The sequence below is a fragment of the Desmodus rotundus genome, chromosome 1 (genome assembly GCF_022682495.2).
Source record: "Desmodus rotundus isolate HL8 chromosome 1, HLdesRot8A.1, whole genome shotgun sequence".
Classification (NCBI taxonomy): Eukaryota; Metazoa; Chordata; class Mammalia; order Chiroptera; family Phyllostomidae; genus Desmodus; species Desmodus rotundus.
Window position 1 is genome coordinate 3286484 of NC_071387.1, and position 27758 is coordinate 3314241.

The 27758-nt window shown below is 61.4% G+C and overlaps 1 protein-coding gene across 11 annotated transcripts in view; it reads right to left on the reverse strand.

The window, feature by feature from the left end:
• Nucleotides 1-314: 314 nt before the first annotated feature.
• The window catches only part of NTNG2 (netrin G2), a 56196-nt gene continuing 28752 nt past the window's right edge, over nucleotides 315-27758 (reverse strand). For 7 of the 11 annotated variants that reach the window (XM_053919463.2, XM_053919462.2, XM_053919467.1 and 4 more), the window contains 7 exons: nucleotides 13517-13689; nucleotides 11748-11774; nucleotides 7837-7911; nucleotides 6338-6442; nucleotides 4794-4961; nucleotides 3166-3300; nucleotides 315-2536 (listed from right to left, as the gene is read on the reverse strand). In XM_053919463.2, the coding sequence (XP_053775438.1) occupies nucleotides 2301-2536; nucleotides 3166-3300; nucleotides 4794-4961; nucleotides 6338-6442; nucleotides 7837-7911; nucleotides 11748-11774; nucleotides 13517-13689 (919 nt within the window). In that variant the 3' untranslated portion in view covers nucleotides 315-2300. Of the gene's footprint in view, nucleotides 2537-3165; nucleotides 3301-4793; nucleotides 4962-5963; nucleotides 6443-7225; nucleotides 7680-7836; nucleotides 7912-11747; nucleotides 11775-13516; nucleotides 13690-27758 lie in introns of those variants that run through there. The other 4 variants (XM_053919470.2, XM_053919469.2, XR_008426270.2 and 1 more) reach the window with 3 other exon arrangements.

The following is a 27758-nucleotide window of genomic DNA, read 5'->3' on the forward strand; positions in this document are numbered from 1 at the left end:
GACTTGTTTACCAATGGCAGCCTGCGTTGGTGGTTCCTCCAGGTGGGTTTGGGCTGGCTGCCCCTCGTTCTTACTCGCAGGTGGAGGGTGCTGGCAGGTCCTGTTCTGGAAGGAGGCGACCCAAGGTGGCCAGGTCCTGACTCCCCAGCCTAACACTGCTGGAATCAGGTCTTGGTGGCGAGCGCTGTACAGCGTGGGGGCCGCGGCCCAGGGAGGGGAGGAAGGGTTTGGGTCTCTGGGGACTGGGGGTGGATGCTGGGGGTGGAGCCTATGACTTAGGAATTGCTGAGTCTGCAGGTAACAGAAAAGCCAAATTCCAGTTGTTAATCGCACCAAAGTTTATTTTTTGTCACACGTTAAGAAGTGCGGAGGTTGGTAACCAGGGAAGGTCCCCGGCCCTGCCAGGGCCTCAGGAAGACAGCTTCCACCTTCGACTTCCACCAGTGTCTCACACCCAGCAGGGCCAGGTGGGCCCTCCCCACAGCCTGCTGCCTGAGCGGTAGGGGGAGGGGAGACAGCAAAGCCAGGGCCCAAAACAGGGCCAGCTGAGGTTGGGTGTGGAGTGCAGGGAGGGGAGGTTTCTGAGGAACTTTCTGGAAGCCCCACCCGTCCATCATATTGGCCAGAACTGGCCCACAGCCACTCCTGCACACACGGAGCCCCAGACGTGTTTCAGTTTGGCGGCGAATGGGCTCTGAGGAAGGTGGTGGGGCCACAGGGACAGACAGAAGGCACTTGCGTTGGGGGGCTGGGAGCTGAGCCCTGCAGCCTGGGCTGGGGGTGGCCTTGAAATGCAGCTGGTTCTGTTTAGTATCAGTTGTAGCTCCTCCTGTGACCTCACTCCCAAGGCCAGGTTTGCTCAGCTGGCTCTTAGCGTTGCCTGCCGGGGCTTGAGGGAGTGTGGCAGGTCTGACCTGCCCTGGGCAGGTACTGGAGGGGCCAGGGGGACCCAGGCAGCCCTGGGTTACCGCCTGGCTGCTAGGAAGTGTGTGGGGAGGGGAATCTGGGTGCGACCCCCAAGAGCTGGAAACACCCAGGACACCCTCCCTAGGAAAGGGTCTCTCTGCTGATGAGCCTCATCCTTTAGCACTTCCTCTCAGCTCTCCAGCTGCCGCTGGGCCCCCTTGCCCCCCCTCCCCCGTGCCCAGCTTGGGACTCAGGGCTCCTGAAGGAGGCAGCAGCCCTGCAGACGCTGGGCCTGAGGCTCAGGGTGGGCAGTTCTGAAAGCAACTACCATCGTGATTTGTGAACCTGAGCCTGGAAGCGACGCTGTACCAGAATGCTGCTCAGCAACCGTACCAACGCCCACCTTGTGCTTGCAGATTTGAGGACAGCTGAGGAAAAGTGCAATAAACTGGGTCGTGTTTTGTTTTCAGTGGAAGGAGGGAGGCACCCTCCCAAGTTTGGGGAGTAAGTGGGCCCCTGGCAGGGCAACACTCCTGGCTCAGGAGAGAGTGCTCTGCTGGCCCCGCCTGTGGTGGGCGGGGCTGCCTGTTTTCATTTACAGAAGGGCCTGGAGAATGTGTCCTCAAAGTGACAAGGGTCCGTTAAGGCTGTTCTGTGGGCTCCTGTTGAAATCCCAAATGAACACAAAGAACGCAGGCCCCGGAGGCAGCAGCGAGCAGACCTTTACTCTGTCCAGTTACACACCAACCACACCGTGGCGACCAGAGTCCCGCTCCTGCCCCTCCCTGTAGGGGATGGTTAACACAAACAAAAATAGTTCTCTACAAAAGGGAGTTTCCAGCCCCTCCCCCGCCCCCTGCAACTCCTTCCTTCTCCCTCCCCCAGACAAGGAGCTCCTGGACCCAGGCGTCTTTCCGCCCGGCGTCTGGTGGGTTGCAGAGGAAAACGGAGAAAGAATATAAAGAGAATGAAGTCCGCGACTAGAGTTGTAGCAGCTGGACTTCAGGTCCGCTGGCTGAGGGAAAGCCAGGGCCAGGCGCAGGGGGTGTCCGCAGCAGGTGTGTGCGCGCGCGCGCACGCTTGGGGTGTTGGGTGAGCAGCGTTTCTCTCTGCCCTTTGTCTCACCGCCAGCAAAAAATGAAAGGGGCTGCGGGAGATAGAAAAACTAAGACCAAAATAGCAGGCCGCTGGGGTCAGGATCCCTCAGTGCCCCCTGCTGCAGGGGCAGGGGCAGGTGCCACGGAGGGGGTCGGGAGGAGCGCGGAGGACTCCGCTGAGTAGCACCTGGGAGCAGCTCGGGCCGCACCCTTCTTGCCGCCCGGCCCCCGGGGCGCAGGGCCTAGGGTGCACAGCGCGCAGACCCGCCTTCGCCGGCCGTGGGTCCTCCGGCGGGCTCAGCAGCCGAGGCGGGCGGCCAGACTCAGCAGCAGGAGGCAGCCGAGCAGGGTGGTGGGGCGCGGCGCGGCCCCGGGCGCGTGGTCGCAGTCCAGGCCCCCGTCGTCATCTGCGTGGTCGCAGCGGGGCTGCTCGCAGCGAGCGCCGGTGTAGCCGCGCGGACAGGCGCAGCGCTGGTTCTGCACGCAGGTGCCGCCGTTTTGGCAGAGCAGCTGGTCATCATCGCACACATTGGCTGCGCGGTGAAGGAGCAGTTAACTCGAGTAGTGGCCCAGTCCTACTCTCCCTCCCCCTCCGGTTGGAGCTTCTGAGACTGGAGATGTGCTCCTCCTGGGGGCGCAGCTTGGGCCAGGGCGCACTCGGCGTGAAGCGTCCCTGCGTGGTTGGTGACTACGTCCAAGGAGACCTGGCCTCTGCCTCCCTTCCGCTACAACCCCTGGCTCTCCCCGCTCCTGGCTCTGGCCTTAGTGCTGTTCCGTGTGGCTGCAGCGCTTTCCCATCGTCTTACCTTGGCTCACGCCATGTCTCTACCAGGCCTTTTCCTTGGACAGCCTCGCTGCCTTCCTCTCCCAGCCAATGCCAACCCACCCCCAGCTCCACTTTGCCTCCAACCCCCTTCCCAAACAGCTGCAGCTCAGCCTCTGGTGATTCCCACCTGACCCCGACCTTATCGGCAGTTGCACAGGCCGTCTCCGCACCTGGACCCGCCCACCATCCCCTACACTGTCTCTGGCAACGTCAGGGCACCTCTCTAAGCTCTGCCAACACACCGGGCCCCTGCCCCGGCAGCATTAGCTTCCCGGCGCCCCGCCCACCGCCGCCCCCACAGCACCAGGCCCCGCCCACCAGCGGGCGCGCACTCACGGTAACAGCCCTGGCGCCAGTAGTGTGTGGGGAGGCAGTCGTCGCACTTGGGTCCCGCCGCGCCTTCGCGGCACTCGCAGAAGCCCGTCTCGTTGCACCGATCGTGCACGGAGCCGATTTGGTTGCAGTTGCACTCTGGACAGACAGGGCACCATGTGCGTTCAGGGCGACTTGTGGGCATGGACCCCATCCCGCCTGGCCAGCTCCGCACACCGTGCCCCCATGAGCCCTCGGCTAGATGGCGGGGGTCCGAACTTGATGGAAAACCGACTTCATTCCCTGGCGCCCCTCTCCCTCCGGCGCTGTGTGGTCTGGGACAGACCCTTCCCCTCTCTGGGCCTCAGTCTCCCCATCTGTGACCATAGTGGGCACTTCCAAAGAGCTCTGACAGGTGCAAGGAGCCTCATCAGAGGCCGGGGGCCTCTGTCCAGGGCCTGTGGTAGGTGTGTGTGTGTGTGTGTGTGTTGGGGGCGGGGGTGTAGCCCGCATCCGTAGGTCCTTCCAGGGCCCCTGCGGGAGCAGCCTCAGAGGACTCCAGCCTCCCCAGTTGGTCTCCTGGGGCCCATGCACGGCACGGACAAATGTCCCTGCTCCAGGGATCGGTGAAGCCCAGTGCTGGGCCTGGGGGTTAAGGCAGACGGACACTGGGGGGCAGGGAGCGCCTCTAATCGGATCCGGAGGCCCAGCCCTGACCCTGCAGCTGGCCGAGTGACATCTGCAGCACAGTTCTCTTTGGGTCCCTTTGGAGTTGATGGAATTACCTGGAGGCCACTGCCTTGATTCAGACCGACAGCTCCTGCTGTGTGGGTGGCCCCTCCTCTTCCAAGCCAGAGCTGGCCTGGGGGTGGGCAGTGGGAGCCCCAGGGGGTTGGGCACCAGGGCTGGATTTGGCCTCTACTGGAGACCGGGGCAGGGGTGATGGGCATGGTGGGTGTTGGTTGGGGGCCATGGTTTTGGCCTTTCGGGATGGCCTGTCTCTGCCCAGGTCCAGGATCCCAAAGCCAGTTCTGGAGCAGAGTTTGAAAGAAGCCCACTGGGGCTGTGCTCATAAAGCATTAGAAGAATTTCACTTGAGAATTTTCTGGGTTTTAGCCACAGAAAAGGGTTGAAAACCTTTGATCTGATCCATCTCCTGATTTTACAAGCAGAGGAACCAAGGAGGCCGGCAGAAGGGAATTGCCCAAGTGCGCCCTGCCAGCAGAGGGCTCTCAGAGCCCTGCTCACAGCCTGGAGCCAGAGCTGGTGCGGAGGGGAATTGAATCCAGACAGGGGCAGGTGGCGTTCCTGCCTAACAGGGCATTAGAGTCAAACATCCAGGGAACAGGTGGGTGGGGGTGAGGATAGCTTCCCTAAGACTAGAACTAGTCTTTGACCCCAGCCAGTGGCTCTGAATCTCCAGTGCCGGGGAGGAACCAAACCGGGACATGATTGACAGGGCAGATTTGGGGGCTTCTGTCTTTAAAGAGGCCAGCGGGGCATGGGCCCTGGAAAGGGAATTTCCACAGCCACCCGTGGGCTCTGACCCAGGGCTGTTCAGACCCTGCCTGGCACTGCTGGGCCAGTGTGCGCCCCATACCAGCCCCACCAGCCCCACGCTGCCCGGCAGCACGCCCGCCCGCCCGGCTCACCGATGCACACGTTCTCGTCGTCCAGCTCGGCGGAGCCGTTGCGGTAGAAGCCCAGGCGGCAGTGCTGGCAGTGCTGGCCTCGCGTGTTGTGCTTGCAGCTGACACAGGTCACCACGTTGAGGAAGTCGATGTAGCTGCAGCGGTTGGAGTGGCCGTAGCACTCGCAGTCTGGGCCGGTGGCGCGGAAGACACCAGGCTCAGGGGGTGCAGGGGGCCTCGCCCTCCAGCTGCCCCCGCCCCCGGCATGCAGGGAAACTGGGGCACAGGGAGAGGAAGGGCCAGCCCTGGGGCCTACAGGGCATCGGGCCTGGTGCAGGGAGGTTTGGGGAAGAGATGGGCCTGCCAGCTTTGGGCCGGGGTCCAGGGAGGGCCAGTGGGCAGCACCTGCCGGGTGCACCAGGGAGAGGTGCTGTTAGCAGAGATGTCAGGAGATGCCAGGGTGGTTAGGAATGATTCATGCGGGGGTGGGGGGAATGGCCACCGGACTGTGCACCCAGGGAGGGCGGTGCCTTGGTTCAGGGTGCTCGTCACTGTGCCCCCAGAGGCTCAGTGAAGGGTAGGTGCGTGCATGGATGCTGGACAGGATGGATGGAAAGGGCCAGAAGCTTCCTCCCCATGCTGCTTTGGAAGATGTTTGGAAGGAAAAACGCCACCTGCAGGGCCATTTCTTATTAGCCTGAGCGGTTCTGCAAATCTGACTGACACCAGAGGGCCCGCTCGCTTCCCCTCCCCCCAGTCTTGGCCCAGCTTCGGACTCCAACCGCAGGACCCCATCACTGCACCAGGCCGCTGTCTCCCCAGCCCTGTGACCACCTGAGGCGAGGCCCCATGGATTGGAGGTGGATTCCACCCCCTCGTGAAAGGGTGGGATTTGGTGAGGAGGGTCACCTTCCCTGACACAAGAATGGGGGACATTTCTTTGTGTCCCTCCAATGGGGCTCAACACCTCCTTGAATAAGAAAGCCAGTGTGGCTGCCCCTGAACAAGAGAGGGTGCCAGCCACTCTCCCTGGAGCACCAGCTGGGTGTCTCCAGAGGACCCAGCCTCCCTTCTGTGACAGGAGAGCAGGAAGGACCAGGTGTCAGGGGCTGAGGCCATGGGAGACCTCGGAGAAATGAGCCTCTGAGATGGACCCAGGAGGAGATGGGCCTCCTGGACCTGCCCCTTTACCTTGTCCCTCCAGGGACGAGAAGGCAGGGCATCCTCCAAGTGTCCCAAGGAGTAGTGTGGTGACCCCTGTGTCCCAGATCTTGCTTCAATCAAGCTGAGCCCCAGGCCACACCGCCCAGGGGAGCCAGGACAGGCTCTTTCTGGCAGCTGCTCCTCGGTGCCTGCAGTGCCTCTGACTCACGTCTGTTCCCAGCTCCCTTGGGGGGGGGGGGTTAGTGCTGGAGGGAAGAGAGGCTCAGCTTCACCTTGACCCAGCTTCCTGGGAGGGTTTCTGACCCTAGTGTTGGCCTTCCATCCTGCCTCAGTTTCTTCCAGTGGAGATTGGGGGGAGCTACTGAAGGAGGGCTGACCCGGCCCTGGGGCCTTCCTCTTACCTTGGAACTCTTCAAGAGGCATCACTTGAGATTTGGGCCTGAGCTGGAAAGGTGTGGAGGCCTTGGCAGGGGCGGGGGTGGGGGCAGTGGTGAAGGCGCCCGCAGCTTAGAGAGATGAGAAACTCTTCTGTCAGACACAGTCCAGCTGCCCGGGGTGGGCTGTCTGCGCCCTGGAAAGCCCAGCAAAGGCTCCCAAGGAGCCCTGGCAAGCTCTGGGCAGCTCTGGTACCTGCTCGGAGTGGAGGTGACCGAGCACATCCAGGAGCACACAGAATCAGCCTGCCTTTGGTCCCCGCCTTGGAGAGCGTCGACACACCCAGCTGGGCAGACCCCCGAATCACTTCTCCACTGCGGGATCCCCCACAGCGCACGAAGCACCGTGCTGAAGCCAGTCAGTCTTGCGGCGGGTCGAAAACATGGCTTCTCCTGTGCTCTCCTGTCCGCGCCCTCCAGACCCCCGTGAGCATCACCTCCCGAGTGTGCGTGGCAGTCACGCCTTTGGCATCCCTCCTCCTTCCAAAGCTTCTCCCTGCTCCAGCCACAGCCAGGGCTTTCCCATCCATGGTTCCCCTCTGGCACACGTTCCAGGGCACAGACTGTCCAGGACCCACCCCACAAGTTTGGGCGAGCCTGCTGGGACCCCGGGAGTCTGGTGTCCCAGCCAGTGCAGGGCAGGGAAGTGGTGGCTCCAGCCCCCACTAACTGTCCGCTGCTGGGAACTAACTGCAGACCTTCCCTCACGAATTCTGGTTCCTGCTCCATAACATCCTGCCAGCAGAGGGCGCTCAAAGCCCTGCTCTCGGCCCGGAGCTGGAGCAGGAGCTGGTGCGGAGGGGAACTGAATTGGGGCGGGGGGGGGGGGGGGGGGGGGGGGGGGGGGGAGAGACAGTGTTCCTGCCTGATGGGGCATTAGAGTCAAACGTCCAGGGAACAGGTGGGCTGGGACGAGGGTGGCTGTCGTTCTTGGAGACTCGCGCAGGCCCTTGTGCCCCATGTGCACGCCCATCTGTGGCTGCAAACGGGCCGTGCACGCCTCCTCCCCTGCAGTCGGGGCAGAGGCTCCAGGCCTGCCACCAGCGCTGGCCACCGCCTCAGCCCCCCTTCATCGAACACACCTTCCCCAGCCAGGTGGGCCGCTCTTGGCCATCCCACCGCCAAGCCTTTGCCCGCTGGGCCTGCCGCCCCGACGGCCAGGACCCCATACTTCTGTTATGTACCTGCTGTGCTCGCAGTCGCCCCCTGCAGGAAGCCCTGACACTCAGTGCTCCATCACGCCTGCACTTGGCTCCCCAGTACTTGGGGGGGGATGTGTGATTAAAAGGGTCTGGTGATGTCACTGACCCTAATCAGGTGAGAGGTAGGTGGGGGTCAAGTAGAGCACCAAGGCTCTACCCTCAGTCCCCTGAGGCCCCCATCCCAGGTCCCCGCAGTATACAGCTGCTATCTCCACTAAGGGGGAGGGGCCTGTGGGTCTAAGAAGAAGAATCCCCCCCCCATACCTTGTGCACTGGAGGACCCCTGGGGCCAGGGGGGTTTCTCCCCTGGGGGGGCTGCTGTCCACGGCCTGATCCACTCTTGGGGGAAAGAAGAGAAGACAGCAAGTCACGCAAGAGGATGGGGCTAGGGGTGTCCTGGGGACATTCTGAGGCATCACTGCCCCACAGGCCCCCTGTCAGACGGGGCAATGTAAGAAGTGGCTGTCTGCCCCTGCCGGAGAGAGCGAGGTCCGCATGTGCGAGAGAGGCAGCGTCTGCACCACTGGCGGACAGGCACCTCTGTGCCGGAGACTTCGGGCAGTGCTGTCTGCAGCAGGACCTCTGACTCGGGAACTCTTCTGCCCTTCCTGTGTGGTCCCATCCCCACTGAAGGGCAGAGTGATGCTGAGTCCCACACCTGGGCCCAGACCTCGTGCTGGTCTCGGGCTGATGGCTGTAAAGGAGGCGCGTGGCCTCCCGTCCGACCCGCCGCAGGGATGCATGCCCTCCAGCGTCTGGCCTGCCGCTCCGGCCACCACCTTCCCTCCAACCCCTGGCTTGGGCCCATTTTCACCAGGGACCCCTGTGTAAGTCAACCCCTAAATGCCACAGGGCCGTCTCCAAGCCCAACTGGATGGACACACAGCTGGGGAAGCAGCAGCTGGCGCCGAATTTCAAAGGACAAACCCAGAGGGACGGTGGAGAAATCGGATTCTTTCCACTTCTAAAGGGATTACGGGGGATGCCGGTTGGTAGGGAAAGAAAAAGAAAATCTACCAGCTAGAAAGTGCGGGAGACTGTCCAGCTGGGACCTGGGAGACTTCGGGCATCTCGCTGACATTACTGCAGTGTTCAGGGGCACAGGGAACCTGCCCCAAGGCTTCTGGCTGTGGCGCCTCTCCCGCCCGCTCCTGAGGCGGGGATTAGTGGCTGGGGGTGGCCTTTTCCACCAGGTGGCCCCCACCCTTCAGACAGTTTGACATTGGCAGGAAGGAGAAACAGCTGGGCCAGCGGTTCCCCGGCCAGCTGGACCCTGGCCAAAGAGCCCAAAGTACCTGCCAGGAGGTACCTGGAGAGACTCCTGACCTTTCCAGGGACAGGGATCTGGGGGGGAAAGGCCCCCGCTGGGCTCTCCAGGGACAGACTCAGGTGTGCTGGGAGAACGTTCTTACAGAGGCCTGTGTCCTGTGCCAAGGGCAGGTGGAGGCCCCGTCTGTTCCCTGGGAGTCAGGAGCTCTGTGAGCCAGGTGGAAATGACCGGCACCACCTCACAGCGCCCCCCCCCCCCCCCCCGGGCCAGGGCCTCAGGGCAATGGCACTGGGCAGAGAGTGGCAGGAACCCCCCGGGGGTCAGCGAGCCCCGCCCAGAGTTCAGCCCTGCCGGGTGCCTCTTTCACTTCTTAATTTTTTCTCCTCCAACAGCTTTACTGAGGCACATTTTCACACCCTCAGCCCAGCCGCCTCTTCCCAAGCGTGAACGCCCGCTCCTGGGGGGGGGAGGGAACCGGCAGCCCCCTCCTTGCAGAGCTGCGACTCGGGCCGCGGTGGCACCCCCACCACTGCAGCGACTGTCTTCCTTAGCGGCGTCCAGTACAGCCGGGGCCCAGGCACGGGCGTCCGCTGCTCAGGAGGCGTGGTGACCCCCAGACGGGGGCACCTGCGGCCCCAGGCTGCCGCCCTGGCACCCCTTCTCCCCTAATGCCCTGGTGCCAGGCTCAGGCTGCACAGCTGACCACGGCCTCACTGGACATCCATTGTGGAAAAGGGGCACCTTCTCCCAAGTCCAACCTTCCTCGTCTCCTCAGCTTACGGCCCTGGCTTCTCCCCTAAGTGTCCTGCTCTGCGGTGAGCCCTGTGCCCTTGCTCCACATCAGAAGCAGCTCAGAAAATGGAGTCCGGGGTCCTCGGCATGTACGCAAGAGTGTTCAGTCCCCCACCCAGACAGACCACCGGGATGGGCAGACATGGGCCTGCCACGACTAGTTTTGTTCCAGTCTGCCCATCACAGGCTCAGCAAGAAAAGCACCAGTCTTGGGCGGCCGGGTCAACCTATGACTGGATTCCCAGAGTGCCCACGCCCCACCATCCTCTACCTTGCAGGCGATTCCAGAGCCACAAGGGTCCCCTGAAACCCTCGACCCTCCTGGCTGGCCCCACCTCCCACCAGTGCCTCCCATGGAAGAGGGTGAAGGAGGAGGAGGAGAGCTGCGGTATGCCGCCCTGGGTCCCTTTGGGGCGCCTGGCCCCTGCAGGGAGCAGTCTGGTGAGACCCCAGGTGGGACCAGAGGGCCACGCAGCACCCCAAGCCTCAAGCACAGCCAGTCCCACTTCAGAGGGGAGTAAGGCCCAGAGAGCCGTGTTTGCAAGCCTGCCGTTAGGGTGGGCTCCAGCCATGGCCGCTCTGGTTGACATGGGCGGGAAGCCAGGCCCTGGCCTGACCCGGAGTGCCCTGCAGCCCAGATTCCAAACACCTGGCGCAGTGGCCCCATCTGCCCTGCCTTCTGGGGCGGCCCTGAGGGTCCACTTGCAGGGCCGGGCTGCCGAGGGGCCCGGGCAGAGCAGGGTGTGGGGGATCCCATGGGGGAGGACGCTAGCTTTGGGTGAACTGTGTGTGGCCTTGCTGCCACAGGCCCCTCCTTCTAGGTCACCCTGTTCTTTTGGCCATGCTGGTCTTGCTGCCCTTCCAAGCAGTGCCTTGGGCGGGGGCGCGGGGGGCAGGGGTTGTGGAGAGGAAGAAGACTCTAGGAGCTTGAAGGGAGCCTTGAACCCCTGATGGGGGCCCAGCTGGCCCGGAGGCCCCTCGACCACACACTCTGGTGGCTGTAGGGTCCTAGCTTCTCTAGGAGCCATGCCCACCCTCCCCAGGGCCAGTGACCCCACCGCCTCATGGCATGCCACAGTGAGAGGCGGGGGCCGGGCAGGAACTGGGAAAGGTGGGGCATCTGGGCTGTGCCTGGACCCCCACCTGTGGGCGGTGGGCTTCTGGGGGCCACGGGGGCCCGAGCAGTGGATGTGGAGGGGACAAGAGTGGTCGGGTTCCCCCTCATGGCCACAGTGCCCACAGGGGCTTTGGGGAGGGGGTCTTTCCGGGACCTGTTGATGCTTGGTGAGAGAGGGTGGGGTCGTGGGGCAGCCCAGAGAAGAACTTAGGGCCCCACTGTGTGGACCTGGGTCCCCTCCAGATCCACCTGCCTCGGGTACTCTCTTCCATTGGTGTCCCAGCAGGTGCCACCAGGGCCAGGTATGGCCCAAAGAGCCCTGGTGGAGGGAGGCCGTGCCCCCAAATGCGAGTCTGAGCTTGCTCGGCCCCGGTAGGCACTCTCGGAGCAGACAGCCACCCCCTCTGCGGTGCCAGGGCTAAAGCGCCACTGCGACTGCCCAGTGGGCCCGCACCCGACTCGGAGTGAGACCGGGCGCCCACTGCCGGGCACCCATGCCTGCCTGCCCTCCCTCTCCTTCCTCCATGAGCTCGCGGGATGCCTCCATCCCTGCTGCGGGTGGCCTGCCTACTCTGGACGCCCCAGTCTCGACACAGCTCATAGCCGCAGAGGGGGGCGGGCCCCGTGGGCAGGTGCAGGGGGGACTCTGCCACTGGTCTGGTGGGGAAGATGGTGACCCCCACTCTTGCCTGGCTGGAGGTGGGGCCGGGATTCACCCAGGGGTCTCCGGGACCTTTCCAAAGCAGCACTAACCAAGAAGCTTGAGGGAGAAGTTGTGGGGGGGGGTGGGGGTGGCTGCAGGGCCAGCGAAAGGGGAGGGGAAGGGGCGGCTAGAGGCGAGGATGCACAACTGGGGGCAGTGGGGCGGCCTGAGAGCCCAGCAGGGCCGGGGACCCCCTGCTTTTGTCTCCTGCTCTTTCCAGGACATGCAAAGAGGCTCGTGCATTGCGGATCCCTGTCACTGTCCCCAGGGTGGGGACCCAGCTGTGTACTTACTGCCAACAGCGGAGCCTGCAGCAGCACCTGTGGGGAGAGAAGGGTCACAGCGTGGTGGCTGCAGAAGCAAGGACCCAGACCCCCTCTTCCCTGCTGGGGGGTGGGGCAGGGCCGGGGAAGGAAGCTTACAGTCCCCAGCCATTGTGAGCCCCCACTTTGCAGGGACCGAGACATGTATGGCTGCCACCCTGAAAGGGAGGGGCCGCTCTTAGCCCATTTTGCAGACAGAGAAACTGAGCCTCAGAACCATGGCTCATCCCGTCAGGGGGCCTGCTCACAAGGGCCACGCACTCTGCTGGGGGCGCACGTGCGCCTCTCTCATTAGACTCTTGGGGTGCAGGACAAGGAGGCGGGAGGCTGTTGGGGGGCAATGGGAGTCAGAGAACGTGAGTGCCATGGGGGGCAAGGGCGCGTCCCAAGCCACAGGGACAGGAAGATCCAGGCCAAAGAGACACTGGGGGAGGGGAGGGCGTTTGGATTCAGAGTGGGGGTGGGAGGGGGCACGAGGTGTGTAGGGGGGAATGGCCTCACAGGGCCTTGGAAGGGGGCGTGGCTAAGTCAGGGTTTCACTCTGCAGCACTGAAGTTTCTGGAGCCCCGAGCCCCCAGGTAAGGAAAGGCCTGTGTCTGCAGAGAGGAGGGTGGAGGGGGCCCTGCGGGAGGAGGTGGAGGTGGGGCTGTAGTCCAGCGCTTGGCCCCCTGGGTGTTTGGGACTGTTGCTGAGATGGGGACATGGGGGGGCTTGTTTCATTCTGTGTCTCTTGGAGCGCTCTTCTCCTGGCTGCCCCAGCAAAGGTGGGGACCCAGGTGAAAAAGCTTTTGGCTGAGGATGTGGAGCACGCCGGCCCCACCTTGCCCCTGGAGACCCTGGGGAGGTGGGGAGCAGGGGCAGCACCCCAAACAAGGAAGCTTCAGCTGCCCGGATAGGACTGGGGGGAGGGGAGGTGCAGAGCTGAGGCCTGGCCCGGCCTGTCTGTCTGCCACTGGGCGTGACCCGCAGGGCAGAGTCTTGGTCTGTGGGGGTTCGGAGATGCTGGGGGACTCTTCTGGAAGGAGAGTGGGGCGCAGGGAGGAGAGGGGGAGGGGAGGCCGCAGGACAGGCGAACACCAGAGAGGTAGCCAGTCAGCGAGGGAGTGGCCAGGCTGAAGGAAGGCTCAGGAGGTGGTCCCGGTGGCAAGGGTGGGGGCGCTTGGGAGGAGGGTGCCCGGGGGCAGGGGTGTCTGTGCTCAGAGCATGCTCTGTGCCCTTGAAGGTCACCTGTGCTGTGAGTGCCTGGCAAGGGCCCACCCGCCTGCCCAGGACACACACAGCATGCCCATCGCAGCCTCATGGTGGGGCTGTCAGCTTTGAACAGCTCCAAGTCACCCAAATCTTTCATGGGTGGGTCAGAGGGGCTCCTGTGACGTGCCCAGGTGGGCGGGTGGCTGTCCAGGTGCCAGAGGCCACTGCCCAGGCCTGGCTTTGGAAGCAAGTGTGTTGAAACCCAGGCAGGCGCCCAGGGCGCTGGGCCTCGTTTTGTCTGTCTGGAGGTTGGGGTGACAGTGACACCCCCAGCAGGACTGCTGGGGGGCTGGGTGGGAAGCTGGGCTGAGCGCAGCCTCTCTGTCCAAGTGCCTGACCAATGTCATGCACCAGTGACACCACTCAGGGCGGGTCTGGAAGTGCCCCACCCAGGTCAGCCCGGGCCCTTCTCCCCTGCAGCTCGGGGGTGCCCTCGGCTTCTGGGGTCGAGGCCGGAGGGCGGGGCACAGCGGCCCGGCCATACGTACACGCGTTGGGAGAGCCGTGGGGCAGCGGCAGGTAGGAGCCGGCCCGCCAGGACCGGGTGCGGAAGTTCTTGCGGCAGCGGCCGCAGTCGGGGCCCGTGGTGTTGTGCTCACACTCGCACTGCAGGCTGCCCTCGCGCACGGAGCACAGGCTGGCGTGCAGGTTACACTTGCACCTGCGGGGACACAGGGACAGCGTCAGCGAGCCCGGGCGCAGGCGTGGGGAGTGTCGGGCTGACCTGGCAGGGACCCGAGAAGCCCCAGTCCAGCCCGGATTCTCTGCCGGGACACACGCAGCCCAAGTCCCCTCCCGCCAAGGGATCGCCATGGCAGCCCTTGCCCAGGATGCAGGCCGCCCTGGACCTGGCTGCTGGTTTCTCTTTGATCAGGGGTTCAAGGGCTCACTACGTCTTGGCTGGGGTGGGGTGCCAAGGTGCCCTTGTCCCAGAGGCTGTACTTTCAGCGGCCCAGCTCCTGACTCTGCGCTGGACTGAGGTGGGTTGACAGGTAGCAGGAGCCCCTTGCATGGAGTGGTGGACCGACCTGGCCCCAGGCGGCACTTCTGCTGGCAACTGTGGCCACGCCCACACCCTTAAGGGCGGAGAGAAAAACTGCCGGACTCCCACACCCCTGTCAGCCCATCCACGTGTGTACCATTCACTCGTTCAGATATTTACAGGCACCTCGTCGTTCTGCAAACTGGTAACTAAACGGAAGGAGCGTTCGCCCCGCCTCTCTGTCACAGACTGCACCTCTGGGAGACCCACAGGTGACGGGGCGACTGTTTCATAGAAACATTCCAGCAAACGTCAAAGAAGGAATGATGGAATTAGAAGGTCGCCAGGTAGCAGCCCCACTGGATGAAGGCTCGAGGCTCTGAGTCCCAACCGCCTGGCGCATCACAGAGACACAACCAGAGGGAACTTTCCAGACGGAAAGAAGGGCACGCCCGGCCCCAAAGCAGTCTTGTCAAAACAAATTGAACCTGAATGGGATGAAGCCTCCGGGCCCAGCTACGAATTTACAGGAAATAGAGGGGACAGGGAAACATACTGAACAACACCAGGGGGACACAACCAGCAGCATCCAGATGGGGGGACCCCGAAGCGCCGGCCCAGCTTCCTGAGCAGGCAAACTGCAGAATCCGACGCGGAGGGAGGAGGGCCCAGGTGGAGAGGAGCCTGGAAGGCAGACCACCCGGCAGCACGGCGCAGACCTCGCCAGGATCTCCATTCAAACAACCTCCAAACTCGAACAAACTACGTGTCTTCACGAGACAGTGGGAATGTGAACGCCGACTATACTTGGTGAATTGAACGAACATTTACTGGGTGCAGTGATAGTCCCGAGGTTATGGTTTTAGAGATTCACGTGGAAACCTGGACGGATGAATGCCTGATGTCTGGGGTCTGCTTCGGAACAGCAGAAAGGGAGAACTCGGGCAGAGGCAGAGGTGAGACAGGAGCAGCGGCGCGCGGGTAGCCGCCGACGCGGGCCGACGGGGGCCTGGCCGTGCACTGTAGTACTTCCTGTTCTTGTGGGCACGTTGGAAATCTTCCACAGTGACAAGTGGAAGAGAGACAATGCTCTATATTCTGTCACGGGCACATGTCCAGGATATATTTCAACATTAGTAAAAAGCAAATTGCAGAGTAACATGCTAAGTAGAACCCTATATTTTATCAAACTGTGCAAACAAAAATATTTCTAGGGCACCTGCTATGCGCCAGGCTCTGAGCTGGGGACAGTGGCTATAAAGCAGATGCGGCCCCTACTCTGATGAAGTGTGGGGTCCAGCAGGGAGATACCTAAGAAATCAGTGAGGGGGGGTCGGCGGTGAGCAGGTGGAGCGGTTCTGCATGACACTGTCACGGCGGACACATGACCCACAGAACTACACCACCAAGAGGGAAGCCCGTTAATAATGTGTCACTGTGGGTCCGTCCGCTGTCACAAATGCTCCCACTAACGCCAGAGGTTCACCCGAGGGGAGGCTGTGCAGGGGAAGCAAGGGGACCAGGAACTTTCTGTGCAATCTGCCTGATTTTCTCCTCGCCTAAAACCTAAAGGCTAATGAAGACTCAGTTCAAAAACGGCAATCACGCAAGTCTTTAATGACGCCCGTTGCTGCAGGTGGTGTTATTGGGAGGGGCCGGAGCCCCGGGGCCTGACTGAGTCACGTGCGAGGTGGCGGCACCGGGAAGAGCACCTTCAAGCTAAGACCTGAAGGAGGACCAAGCGTTACTCGGGTGAGGAGGGGAGAACCTTCCGGAAGGAGTAAGACCCCAGGGCTGAGAAGAGCGCTCAAGTCCCAGGCCCAAGGGTGGACCCCGCTTCCCCTCCAGCCTGGACACGCACCCTGTCGCGGTGAATCCATGACACGGAGCGAAGTCAGTGGCACGTGGCAAAGCCAGTCCCCCATTTCCCTGGAGCTGCAGCCCACGGTCACGCTCTCGGGCTGAGGCAAAAGCAGGTTCCCCGGTGTCGTGTGCGAAACACACAGCTCATCCCTGTACTACCACTGACTGATCATTGTTACTGGTTTCCTACATGAACTGCTGTAGCCCTCCCTCTGCCCCATTTTGAATACCGCGGGCCTTTCTGTGCCCCGCCCTGGGAAGGGCACTGGGGGGACAGGCAGGCACCTGTTGGCACTGGGGACCCCAGAGGTGATCTGCGGTAGAGAAAGGGCCTGTGCTTAGCCTAGCAGCTGACATGTACGCTGCTCCCCGATGCCTTCACCCCTGCCCCGTGGCCCCCACCCCAATTCCTCTTCACTATCCCACAGAGCTGGCCGAGAGGGACACAGCCAGCAGTGGGGAACCGGGAGCATGCTCCAGTGTCTGGCCCGAGGACGAGGCATTTTTAGACACCAGCTATATAAAGGAAAGTTTGCCGTCCTGACCTTGGTGGGAACACTGCCCTCGGCTTGTTAAAAGTGTGTGGAAGCCCTGTTGCACCCAAGAAGCACGTTGTAATGAGTTGGGGGGTCTACGGGTGGGGAGAGGCTGCCCAAGGCCCTGCGGTCAGCGACTCCTGACCCAACCCAGGTGTCTCTCCTGGACCTCCCACCAGCCCCATCCCCCGGAGGGTGCCTCGGCTTCTCCGCCCTCCCCGGCGGGCCTGGGATGCGCACAGCACTCCTCTGCCAAAGAGGTAAGCACCTCCCCGCTGGTAGGGCTGCCAGGAGGAGCCCCCACGGTGTGGGGGGAGCCCCGCCGGACAACAGAGAAACAGAACTCAGCCAGTGGAGGGGCTTCTTTCTTTCCCTGACTTTTGCAGTGAGCTCTGGGGGAGCTGCCTCTGTGTGTGTGAGTGGGGTCTGTGCATAGGGCCTGTCCCTCCGTGCCCCTGTGTGTGTCTCCCTCCCGATTCCGACTGTGCTTTCCTCTGGACCTTTGCACTTGCGGTTTCCTTGCCTGAACAATGCTGCCAGGCCCCACCCCTCCTCCTAAAGCTAACACCTAGAGGAAGTGTAGGTTCCAGGTCAAATGTCACTTCTCCAGGGAGGCGTTTCACGGTCCCTCCTCCAATCAGATCACCCGCTGCTGCATGCTCCCTCCTCCCAGCACGCATGGTAATCAGTGTTTCCGGGCCGAGTGTGCGTGAGACTGCCTGGCGGACACGCGTGAGCGGTAAAACAGTCCGATGGTGATTGTGGATTTCCTTTAAGTGACACACTCCTCACACTTGGCATAGTGTTCCGAGTGTGAGGCCAAACTGTAAAAGTACAGTGACGGAAGTAAATCGTTAAATAAGGAAATAACGCGGGATACCCTCCCGCAAAAGCGAGACGTTAGCACGCTGCCTCCCGGCAGAACAAAGGTCCAGAGAATTCTCTGGCGCTTCAGAGCACCTCCCCGAAAGTGACAGGACGGCCCCCGGGGTGGGAGAGGAACTTTGCCAACGGCGTCTCTGATAAGGGATTTCTGTCTACCCTGTGGATACGACTTCACCCTACGAATGGATGACGCGGTCTTACAACTCAACAGTAAAATGCAAATAACTCAATGTTTATCAGCGGGGAAGAACCTGAAAGGACACTTCTCCAGAGAAGGTGTGCAAACGGGCAACACAGGACACTCGCCGCCTTTAACCCTCAGGAGCAGGAATTCAACACGGCCACAGCCATGGCCACGGAGTGCCCGCCTCACCCGTGTGGCCGGCTGTTACCAAGGACACAGGGAATAGCAAGTGTTGGGGCGGATGCGGAGAAATCGACGGTCGAACGGTGCAGACGCCTCGGAAAGCAATCGGACAGGTCCTCCGTAGGGGACCCTCAGAATTTTCACAGACCCAGCGATTCCGCTCCTGGCTGTGTGCCCAGGAGAAATGAAGCACGTGTCCACACGAAACCTTGTACATGCACGCTCACACCTGCGTCCCGCGTAACCGCCAGAAGCTGGAAGCAGCCCAAATGTCCATGAACAGAAAAGCAAGATGTGGCGCGTTTGTGCGATGGAATGTTACTGAGCCACTAAAAGGATCGAAGAACCAATACTCGCTGTGACGTGGACCCACCTCGAACACAACGTGCTAAGTGACAGGAGCCAGACCCAAAGGCCACGCAACGTGTGACTCCATTCACAGAAGATGTCCAGAAGAGGCAAAGCCACAGAGACAGCGGGTGTTTAAGTGGCTGGGGGCGGGGGGACTGAGGGTGCCGGCCAAGGGCAGCGAGCTTCTCTTCAGGGTGATGAAAACGTTCTATTGTTGAATGGGGCGAATATGCTGGAAGCCATGGAGTTGTGCGGGGAAAATGCGTGTATTCTGTGGGGCGGGAACTCGATCTCAGCAGCGGCGTTCTATAAACACCAAAACGGCGGGAGGTGACGGGGCCTGGGAAATGGTTTTACTGCAACGTCTCTGCTGGTGCCGTTCACGCGAGCCCATCACACTGTGCCTCAGAGAGAGGCCGCGGGTGAAGGAGCCGACACCAGGCGCTGTCCCAGGACCGCCCCTCGAATGAACACTCGGCCCGCCGCAACAGTCCTGTGAAAGGCGTATGGCCAGGAGCTCCCTTTTACAAACCCGGAAAGAGGCCGTAAGTAAGTTGCCCGTGGCCACACAGTGGGTGGACCCCACCCTAGGAAGGGTCTCAAGCAGGCTCCTGGGCAGCAGCCTGGGGAGTCTCCAGGGCTGGTTCTCAGACAGACTTTGGCTCAGAGACGCCCGGCCAGCCCACGTGTCCCTCAAACACAGGTGTGGCCTCCCCCTCCTTGGGCTGCTGGCCTCCTGGGTTTCTTTTCCCCATTCCGGGGGCCCTGGGAGGCAGAGCACACCGTTTATCGGGTGCTCCTACGTGAGCAGGTGCTGCTAGTGTGCAAGGGCGGAAGCACCTCTCTCCCGATTCATAGGTGAGGATGCAGGATTCTCGGCCCAGTCTGGCTGGAGGAGGCGGCATTTGAACCCAGAGATGTCGGGCACTGGAGTGGGACCTCATGACCACTCTCCCACCCCTAGTGCTCACCTTCTGTGGATTCCAAGTGGATAATGAAGACCAGGGGCGGGGGCACCGAAGCAGACCCTCCCCATGCCTTGCTACCCACGCTCATGGCCCTGCTTCCCAATTCCAAGACCCAGGCCTTGGCCAGGAAATGCAGCCACGGAAGGAAGAGCCCCCCCCTTTCCGACCCTCCCGCCCAGCACCGGCTTCTGCTCCCATCCAGACTCCCGGCTACGCCTGCAGCCAAAACCTTTCCCTGCATCCATGGGATCAATTTTCCCAAGGAATCGCTTTCTGAATTTGACCTTCGAGAACCATCAATCTCACGAGAAAACCATCAGCTGCTTGCCTGCCCCCGCGACACAGCACTTTTTGGCTCATCCATCAGGAAGCATTATTTAATAATGAGCAGAGGGACAGTGCAAGGCCGGCCAGCCCACGGGGCCTGCTGTCCCCTTCCCACCTCCCACGCCTTTAACTCTTTGGATGGTGTCTCCAGTGAGCGGGGCGGGGGGAGGGGAAGCAGAGAGAGAGAGGGAGGGAGGGAGGTGGATGCTGAGTCAGCAGCCAGATCTGTGCCAGATCCTGCTGCAGATCTGCTGGTGACCTTGAGCTCGTCACTTCTCCGGGTCTCAGACCGTCGCGGCACCCCGTGGCTCTCCGTGTTCGAGGTCCTGCACAGAAGCTTCTGTCCGCATCTGGGCCAGTCAGTGTCACCAAGGCCAGGGCCGCGTGCGGCGGCTGTGACCACGCTCAGGGGCTGTGACTCCTGGTCTGTAAAACGGGGACTGGGCTGTCCCTACGTGGCAGGGCTGTCCCTGGGGAGGGCCTGGCTCTGGGCCTGGCACGCAGACAGCGCTCCCAAAACTCCGGCTATTCTTCTTGTTGCTGTTGATGGCCAGCAAGTGAGAGTGGGCGTGGGGGTTCCCGGGAGAGGGACGGGCCTTGCTCTGTGTCCCCCACGTGCTCAGGCCCAAGGGGCGTGTCCCCTCGTGCCCCGGCCTCTCTCAGCAGCCAGCAGGGCCCAGAGCAGACAGGACTGACATGTTCTCCAGGCCTCTGGGGCCCACAAAGGTGACACAGTCTCGTCCCCATGTCCAAGTCACCCCTCCTGTCACTATGGTCACCAGATTCAGCAAATAAAAATATAGGACGCCTGGCTGAATTTGAGTTTCAGGTAAACAATCAATGTTTTTAGTATGAGTACTAAAAATGATTAATTCTTTATCTAAAATACAACATTAAATGCAGTCTGCATTTTATCTGGCGGCCCCACCTGCCACCTGCTCTCCCACGTGGCTGAGTCCTGGCCCTCTGTGACCCCTGACCTCTCTCGAGGCCTGCCATGGGGGGTACCCACTGCCCCCAGGAAGCTGGCCCTGCTGCCTGTCCACCAGAGAGACGGCCACAGCCACCGGCTCCAGTAAGCTGTTCCTTTCCCTCGAACTGACGAGTCCCTAACGAGCCCCAGGAGACCCCAGGAGGCTGGAGGCAGCACCAGGCCTCAGCTCTGGGGAATGCTGTCCTGGACACCCCAAGATCATGGGAAGCACACTCTGCCTCTGCCAGGGGACAACTGGCATGCTGACTTCACCCCGTCCCGTCCATCTGCTGGGCCCGGCGGGGTGCCTGACAGACACAGGACGGGGCCCAGGATAGCAGGGGCACCAGCCAGTGCCAGGCTGAGCGTGCTGGGCCTCGCGGGGAGGGGCAGGCGGTGCCCGGGAGCTGCTGGCGGGAGTGCCATCTGGACACAGGCCGGGCCCCGTCGCTCCGGGAAAATCGTGATCTGGGCCCTCCCCTCCTCCCCGGGAGAGGAGCAGGGTGTTTGGAGAGCCTCCCAGACAGGAGGGAGGGCGGGAGGAATGTAGGTCAACCCCTGGCTGCCGGAAAGAGTGATGTCATCGGCTCCTCGGGGGGAAAACCAAGGAAGCAGGGAGTCTGGGTGAGCTGTAGACGGTGCCAGAGCTGGGCAGGGGGGAGGGGCCGTGTTGGCTCCCCTCACGGGCCCCCGCCAGGACTCCAGGGCACTAACCGGAGCCCCTTAGACATGGGGTGCACCAGCGGGCCCAGGGGAGAGCCCAGGACCCTGGGGGTTCTCGGTGGTCTATCACCTCTGCCTGGTGACTTGCAGCTCATCAGTGGAACAGAGCAGGCCTGGGGCGTTAGAGGGAAGGGGTGCAGGAGTGTGGAGAGCGTGCCCCGTCAAGGCCCGAGACCCCAGGATGGGGCAGTGCCAGCAGAGTGCGGAGCGCGAGGTCTGGGCGGCCGAGGTCGCCTGACGCGACCCGGCTTTCCCAGGGTAATGTGGATGGACGCCGGCTGGCGCTCCTCCTGGAACAGGATTGGCCGGCAATTGAGTTCAGTGGCCAAATCAAATTTGGGCGGCTGTGTGAAGTCCTTTTCTATTAAGCGCTTTAACGTACACGGCCGCCTGCAGTCCACTGCTAAATCCTAGTACCCATTACGAGGCCAGACGCAGCTTCCCAGCAAACAGGAGACAGGCCCAGGGAGGGGGCTGGTGGATTCTGGTGCTGCGTGGTCTGGGGGTGACGGTCTGGGGGGTGACTCGATGGGTCAACCAAGTGAACTCACTGAAGCAAAATCACTCCTTCCCCTGTGGGAGGCGCCACCGCTGCAGAGGAAGGGGCCCGGCCCAGGTGGTGGGCACAGGTGAGGGGCCAGGAAACATGCGTGGCAGCTGGGCGTGGGTGGGAGCGCGCCCAGCGGAGGTTTTCTCCCTGCCTCGCAGCGTCTGCGTTCCCGTCCCTTCCTGCCCTGGACAGAGTGGCCGGCAGCGAGGCTGGTCCGTTCATGTAAGTGAGCTCATTTGTTCGTGACTGTGAGAGTGGGTGAATCTGACAAGTGTGCTGCCAGCTCTCTCGGGGCCCGGGCCAGGTGTGTCCGTGTGGCCACCAGAGCTAGGACAATGTGGCGGGAGCGCTCCTCATCTTGAAGGCCAGAGAAGGGGACAGACGGACGGAGCTACTTTCTGAGCCAAGCCCTGGGGGCCGAGGGGGTCCGGGGAGGGCGGGGCTGTGTTCCAGGCGGAAGAAACAGCCCAGGCTGTCCAGGGAGGTGGGGGGAAGCTCGGGGACCCTGTGAGTGGAGTCACAGAATGTAGACTTGAGTCCAAGGTCAACTCGAAGCCACTGACGGTCCCCATGCAGTAAAGTGACACGGCTGGGTTTGTGTTTGGGACAAAACTCCTCCGCATCGAAGGGGTAAGAAGGAAGGGTGAGAGGCCAGCCACCTCCCCCAGCAAAATCCTGGTGCCCTGTGCCACTCCCGGGGGGGTGGTGGTGATGGGGTCCACGTTAGGAGCCTGCACAGGCTGCGAGATGGGGCCGGAGGGCTGGGAAGGAACGAGAGGGGGCACATTCCCCCGAAGGGTGGGACTAGTCTCCGGGATCCCAGGCACTGAATGGGCCACTCCCTCGGGGGAGAAGCAGCGAGACTCCCCAAGGTCAAGGCCCATGCTGACCGAGGGCTCCTGCATGCTTGTGGCAGTGGAGTTGAGTGTGTGGCTGGGGCAGGAACCCATGTGTGGCCTGCAGGGGGCACCTACGAGGGAGGCTCTGAGTGTAACGCCTGTTTGATAATGAATGGGTGGACGCGCCAGAGATCCTTCAAAACGACGCGCCCAGCCTCCCTCTGCTGAGGGGTAGAGAGTCAGGCCTGGGCTGTGGTCTGCGTTCGACGGCCTCCTCCCCTATCTGATGGCCGCTGTCTAGCCCTATCCCCTTTGCCTCAATTCTGGCTCCTAAGGGCCTGCAAGTCACAGAGCTGGCAGGCGGGTGCAGGAGCCTGTTCCAGCCCAGCAGCCAGAGGCCCGGCGCTGAGTCCCCCGGTCCGTCCACGTGGCTCCATCCCTGATACATTGTGGGCAGCAACCCTCTGCTGAAGTCGCGTTGGCGACAGCTCACATTAAAATGAGCTTCTCTTTCCTGCACAGCTGCTGACTGAGGGGGCAGAGCCGGGAGACAAAGTCCAGAGATTCCAGGTGGCAGGAGAGGGTCCCCGCGAGTGATGCTCCCGGAAGTGGTTGTGTTCAGGGGACTCGATCCCAACTCCTCGGAAAGATTGGGTCGGCCAAAAAGTCCGTTATGTTTTCTCCGTACGCTGCCTCTAGTAGCGCTTAGTTGTCTTTAATTTCATTTGAAACAGTTTTGTTAGATTGTACTGTGACAGCTGTCGTATCAGTGTGCATTTAAAAAAACTTAATCCAAACTGGTGAATTTTCGTGCAGCCATTTAATATTGAAGGTGGAAGCAGATATGCAAGGTTTTCGGTTTACTGTGCTTCCGTATTTCTCGAAGGTAAAAACACAACTGAAACGCAAAAAAAAAAGATTTGCGCAGTGTGTGGAGGAGGTGCTGACTGATCAAACATGTCAAAAGTGGTTTGCCAAGTTTCTTGGTACTATTGACATTTTGGCCAAATAGTTCTCGGCCGTGGGGCTGTCTCACACACTGGAAGGTGTTCAGCAGCACCCCGGCCTCTCCCTACTAGAAGCCGATAGCGGGAGACAGACGACATACTCAAAATATCCAAGTCAATACAGTGATTGGTGAAAATGAAAAATGTGTCATTTTACGGAAAAAACCTAATGGACTTTATGGCCCGCCCAATAAGAGGCGCTCCCCGTCCCTGAGCCCCTGCCGTGCGTGGGGCTGGCAGCCATGGGTGTTCCTGGGCCACGGCACCAGGCAGCCGCCCCTCCTTTGTCTTCCCACCTGCCTTCCCTCTGGTTCTCTGCCCTGTGCGGGGCTCACCCTGTGTCTCTTCGCAGAAGGCCAGCAGTCATGTTGGATTAGCATCTGTCCTAACCCATTATCGTCTCGTCTTAATTTATATCTTAATCACATCTGCAAAGACCATACCTCCCTAAAAGGTCACTCACAGGCACCCAGAGTTAGAACTTCAGCGTGTTTTTCTGGGGGACACAAGTCAACCCCTAAGAGGCGGGGCCACAGACCCCAAGGACCCGGGCCTCACCCACTAGTGTGGAGATGGGAACAAACAAATGAGTGGAGGTGCCGGAAAGAAACCCACCGAGGGGAGTGGTAGGGGGGCTGGGAGAACCGACCTGGCACCAGGGCCCAGGGGGCTGGGAAGGCCTGAGAGGGTGCAGCTTTGCAGGCGAGCCCTACGGGTGAGTGAGAGCTGGTGGGGGCCAGGGAACAGCAGGTATAAAGGCCCCACCGCACCTTGACCAGACTCCAGGCCTCCAGAGCTGTACGGAGCGCGTTTGGGCTGTTTACAGCCCACCTCACGTATGGCAGCTCATGATGGCAGCCCTAGGAACCTCACGCAAGTGCCCATTAAAGAAAACTGTTGAATGAATTAATACGACAGCGAGAAAACTCTCAGAATGAAATCCTTGTCACTCAGCAAAAGAAAGGGGGGCGCCATGCTCCCAGCACAGCTGGGAAGGCCTTCCTGTGAGTGACTCCATTCCCAACTCACTAAGGGCTCCCCACATCTGTGACCCTGGCCAAATACGGGGCCCCCTCTGCCCCTCCCTCTAAGGGTGGGGTGACACCTGCCGGGGGAGCGGACCAGACAGAGACACTCAGAGGGGACCTCCTGCACCCGCCTCAGCCCAGCTCTGCTCCCCGACCTCCAGCTCTCAGCAGACGGCCCTGGTTCTGAGTATGCCCACTCTTTGGTGGGAAGCAACGGTTCTGCGAGCTTCACAGATTCAGTCGCAGGAGCGCGAACACCTAACGAAATCCCCATCCCAGCGAGCTGGGCTCATCCGTGTTGGGTTGAGAAAACAGAAAACAGAACACAAGACTGACTCTTCAAATATTTAGGGGTCACGGGCCACCTTTGGGAACAAAGACGGGGCCCTCTCCCTGGCGGATTGCTCGCGGCACGCCCAACACTGAGCACAGGTTCCCACGTGGCTCCCCTAAACGCCCATGGGCCGGCAGGAGAGTCTCCAGGGTGCGCCCCGCACCCCTGCCGTGTCGTTGGCAGTGGTGACACTGGGACTTGCCACATGCTGACGGGGCCCAGCCACGGCCCAGACATTTGCTGACGGGCCCAGCCACGGCCCAGCCACGGCTCTAGACGCTCTTCGTGGCCTATCTCACTGACACCCCACAGCCGTCGTCCCTGTTTTGGGGAGGCAGGAACGAGCCGCAGACAGGTGCAGTGACTTGCCCAGGCTCACACCTGAGCCAGGGTTTTACACCTGGACGGTCTGACACAGAAACTATCCACCCATCCATTTCTTCTTTTTTTTTAAAAAAAAAGTTATAATAAAATACACAACATGAAACTTACTACTTTACCATGTTAAGTGGATAGTTCAGTGACACTAAGTACACCTGCATTATTGTGCGACCACTATAGTTAACTGTTTCTAGAACTTCCCACACCGTCCCAAACAGCAGCTCCACGCCCAGTGAACAATGACTCTGCCCTCTCCCTCCCCCGGCCCCCGGCGACCCTCCTTCTACTTTCCGTTGCTGTGAATTTAATCGCCCTTGTGCATCGCATTCCTGCTGGTGGAGTCACCCAGGGTCTGCCCTCCTGTGACCGGCTTGTTTCACTCCGCGTCGTGTCTCAGAGCTCGTCCCTGTGGTGGCAGGCGGCAGGGTGTCCTTCCTCTTTAAAGGCTGGACACTATTCCCTCGTGCGGACGGACCGCGTTTTGTTGGCCCACCATCTGTGATGGACGCCGGGCCGTTTCCACCTTCGGCCGTGGTGAGTGGTGCCCCTCCGGACGCGCGCACATGTCCGCTGGCGTCCCTGCTCCCGGTTCCTTTGGAGCACCGGGGCCTGTGGCGTCCTCTCTGGTTTCTGAGGGACGGCAGCCTTTCTGGCAGCGCTGCACCACGTACACCCTCCGGGGCGCGGGTCCAACTCCCACATCTGCGCTGACACCGTCCTTTCCTGTTTTTCCGGCAGCAGCCATCCAAATGCCTACATTCGCCGCCTCCTTAACCCCCAAGCCTCGTTTCCTCGTCTGGGTCCGGGGACGGTGATTGTCACAGGGCAGACCCAATGAGGAAACACGCAAAGGAGGCTCAGAACGCCCCTCGGCCCCGTCAGATTGCTCAGCAGATGAGAGTTGATGGTACTGAAGGAGGAAGGCCTGGCCCGCCGCCCCCCAACGCCCTGCAGGGGGACTGCAGAGGAGCCTGGGCACCCACACTTCCCTTCCGGCCTGTTTCCCCTGCAGCTCCGCAGAGGAGGAGGCTAGGAACAGGGCCCCCGCACTGTGAGTGAGGGGTGTGGTCTCTCCGGCCCCCACCCATGCTCCCCCCCCCCAACAGAGCCAGGTCCTCTTCCCTCCTGCAGTTTCTATTCTCGTCGCAAGTTCCGTCCATCTCTAGTTACCGGTGGTCGATAGGAACAGGACGTTTATGGAAGAAGACAAGAAGGCAAGAAAGGGGGAGGGCTCAAGGGAGAAGAAAACCAGGCATGTCAGTGGCTCAGGGACCCCAGCAGAATCTGGGGGAGCCCACAGGCTCAGCCGGTCCGGGGTCAGATGTGCCCATCCAGCCTCGGGGCCTAGCGGGTCTCATCTCTCCAAGGACTTCAGCCTCCTCCCAGGTAGAAAGGGGTGAGGACGCAATGCCCGGCACCCACCACCCTCCACATTTTAAAACGGCGTCTGTACTTCCTGTTCACTTCATCAACGTCTGCTCCTGTTGCACAGAGCAGGGGCTCAGGCCCTCGCGCCCTCCTCGCCCACAAACGCCACCCTGCTTGGCTTGCATACCTCCAAGAATGGGGAGCTCACTCTTTACTTCCTGTCCCTGGCTGGCCAAAGCCCCGCTGGACTGCTTCCCTGGAACCTCTGAGAATTTTCTGAGCAGAAGAATTTGCCCCTAGGCAGGGCCTGGGGGTGAGGATAGGAGGACCAAGCCCCTCAGACCTGGAGTTGGCAGGCTTGGTGAGGCTGCTTTGCACATGCCCCAGAGCCCAGAGTGCCTGCCCTGCTGGTGGCCTGCTGACTTCTAGTAGCCTAGGGGCTGTGTGATCTCTGCCGCGAGAAGACATGGAAATGCCAGAGCAGAGGAGCCACCGGCAGCTTGTGAACGGCAGTGTGTTTCATTTGACCCGCACGAGGTTTTCCAAAAATTTTGTGGCACGTTTCACATATATATATATATGCAATGCGCCTTCTCTTTGCAATACCAAAAGACCTGGCAATACTGGTCTGTTGTCCTGGGAGGGGCCTGCTCGCTCCACTTCTCCACAGACCCCACCCTTCCCTATTGCCTCTCTTGGTCCATGGTACCCACATACGTTGTCTTCCAGACCCCTCCAGACATTTAGGTGAGTAACCCCCACTGATCCAAAAAAGCATGCTTCCTGCTTCCTTCCCAGCAGCAGTGTCTGGGGGCCAGTGTGGTCACGCTCTCCTTTCCAGGCAGCCCTGGCCCCGTGCCGCTGTCCTTTACCTCTCTGGACACCGCACCAGAGGAATGGGACGCTGGACACCCTCTTCTAATGCGTCACTTCACTATAAGTCGGCGAGGTCCTGCTGTAGCTCCACCATGCAGATGCGGCTCAGTCTGGTGAAGGCCAGTGGGGGCAGTGGCCTCGAGGGACTGGAGGCTCTCTGCTGCCCTGCCCCACCCTGCCCCACCCTGTGGGGCTGCAGCTCCTCAGCCCCTCTTCTCACCCATGACTAGTTCTTGTTCCTCATCCCCCCAGGCCCTGGGCTTCTCCAGCTGCTCTGGCTCCTCCCCCACGGGCCAGGGGCCTCTGCCCTGTGTCTCCTGCCTGCCCTGCCAGCTGGGTCCCCCTTGAAGTTGGAAATAGCTGACAGAGCTG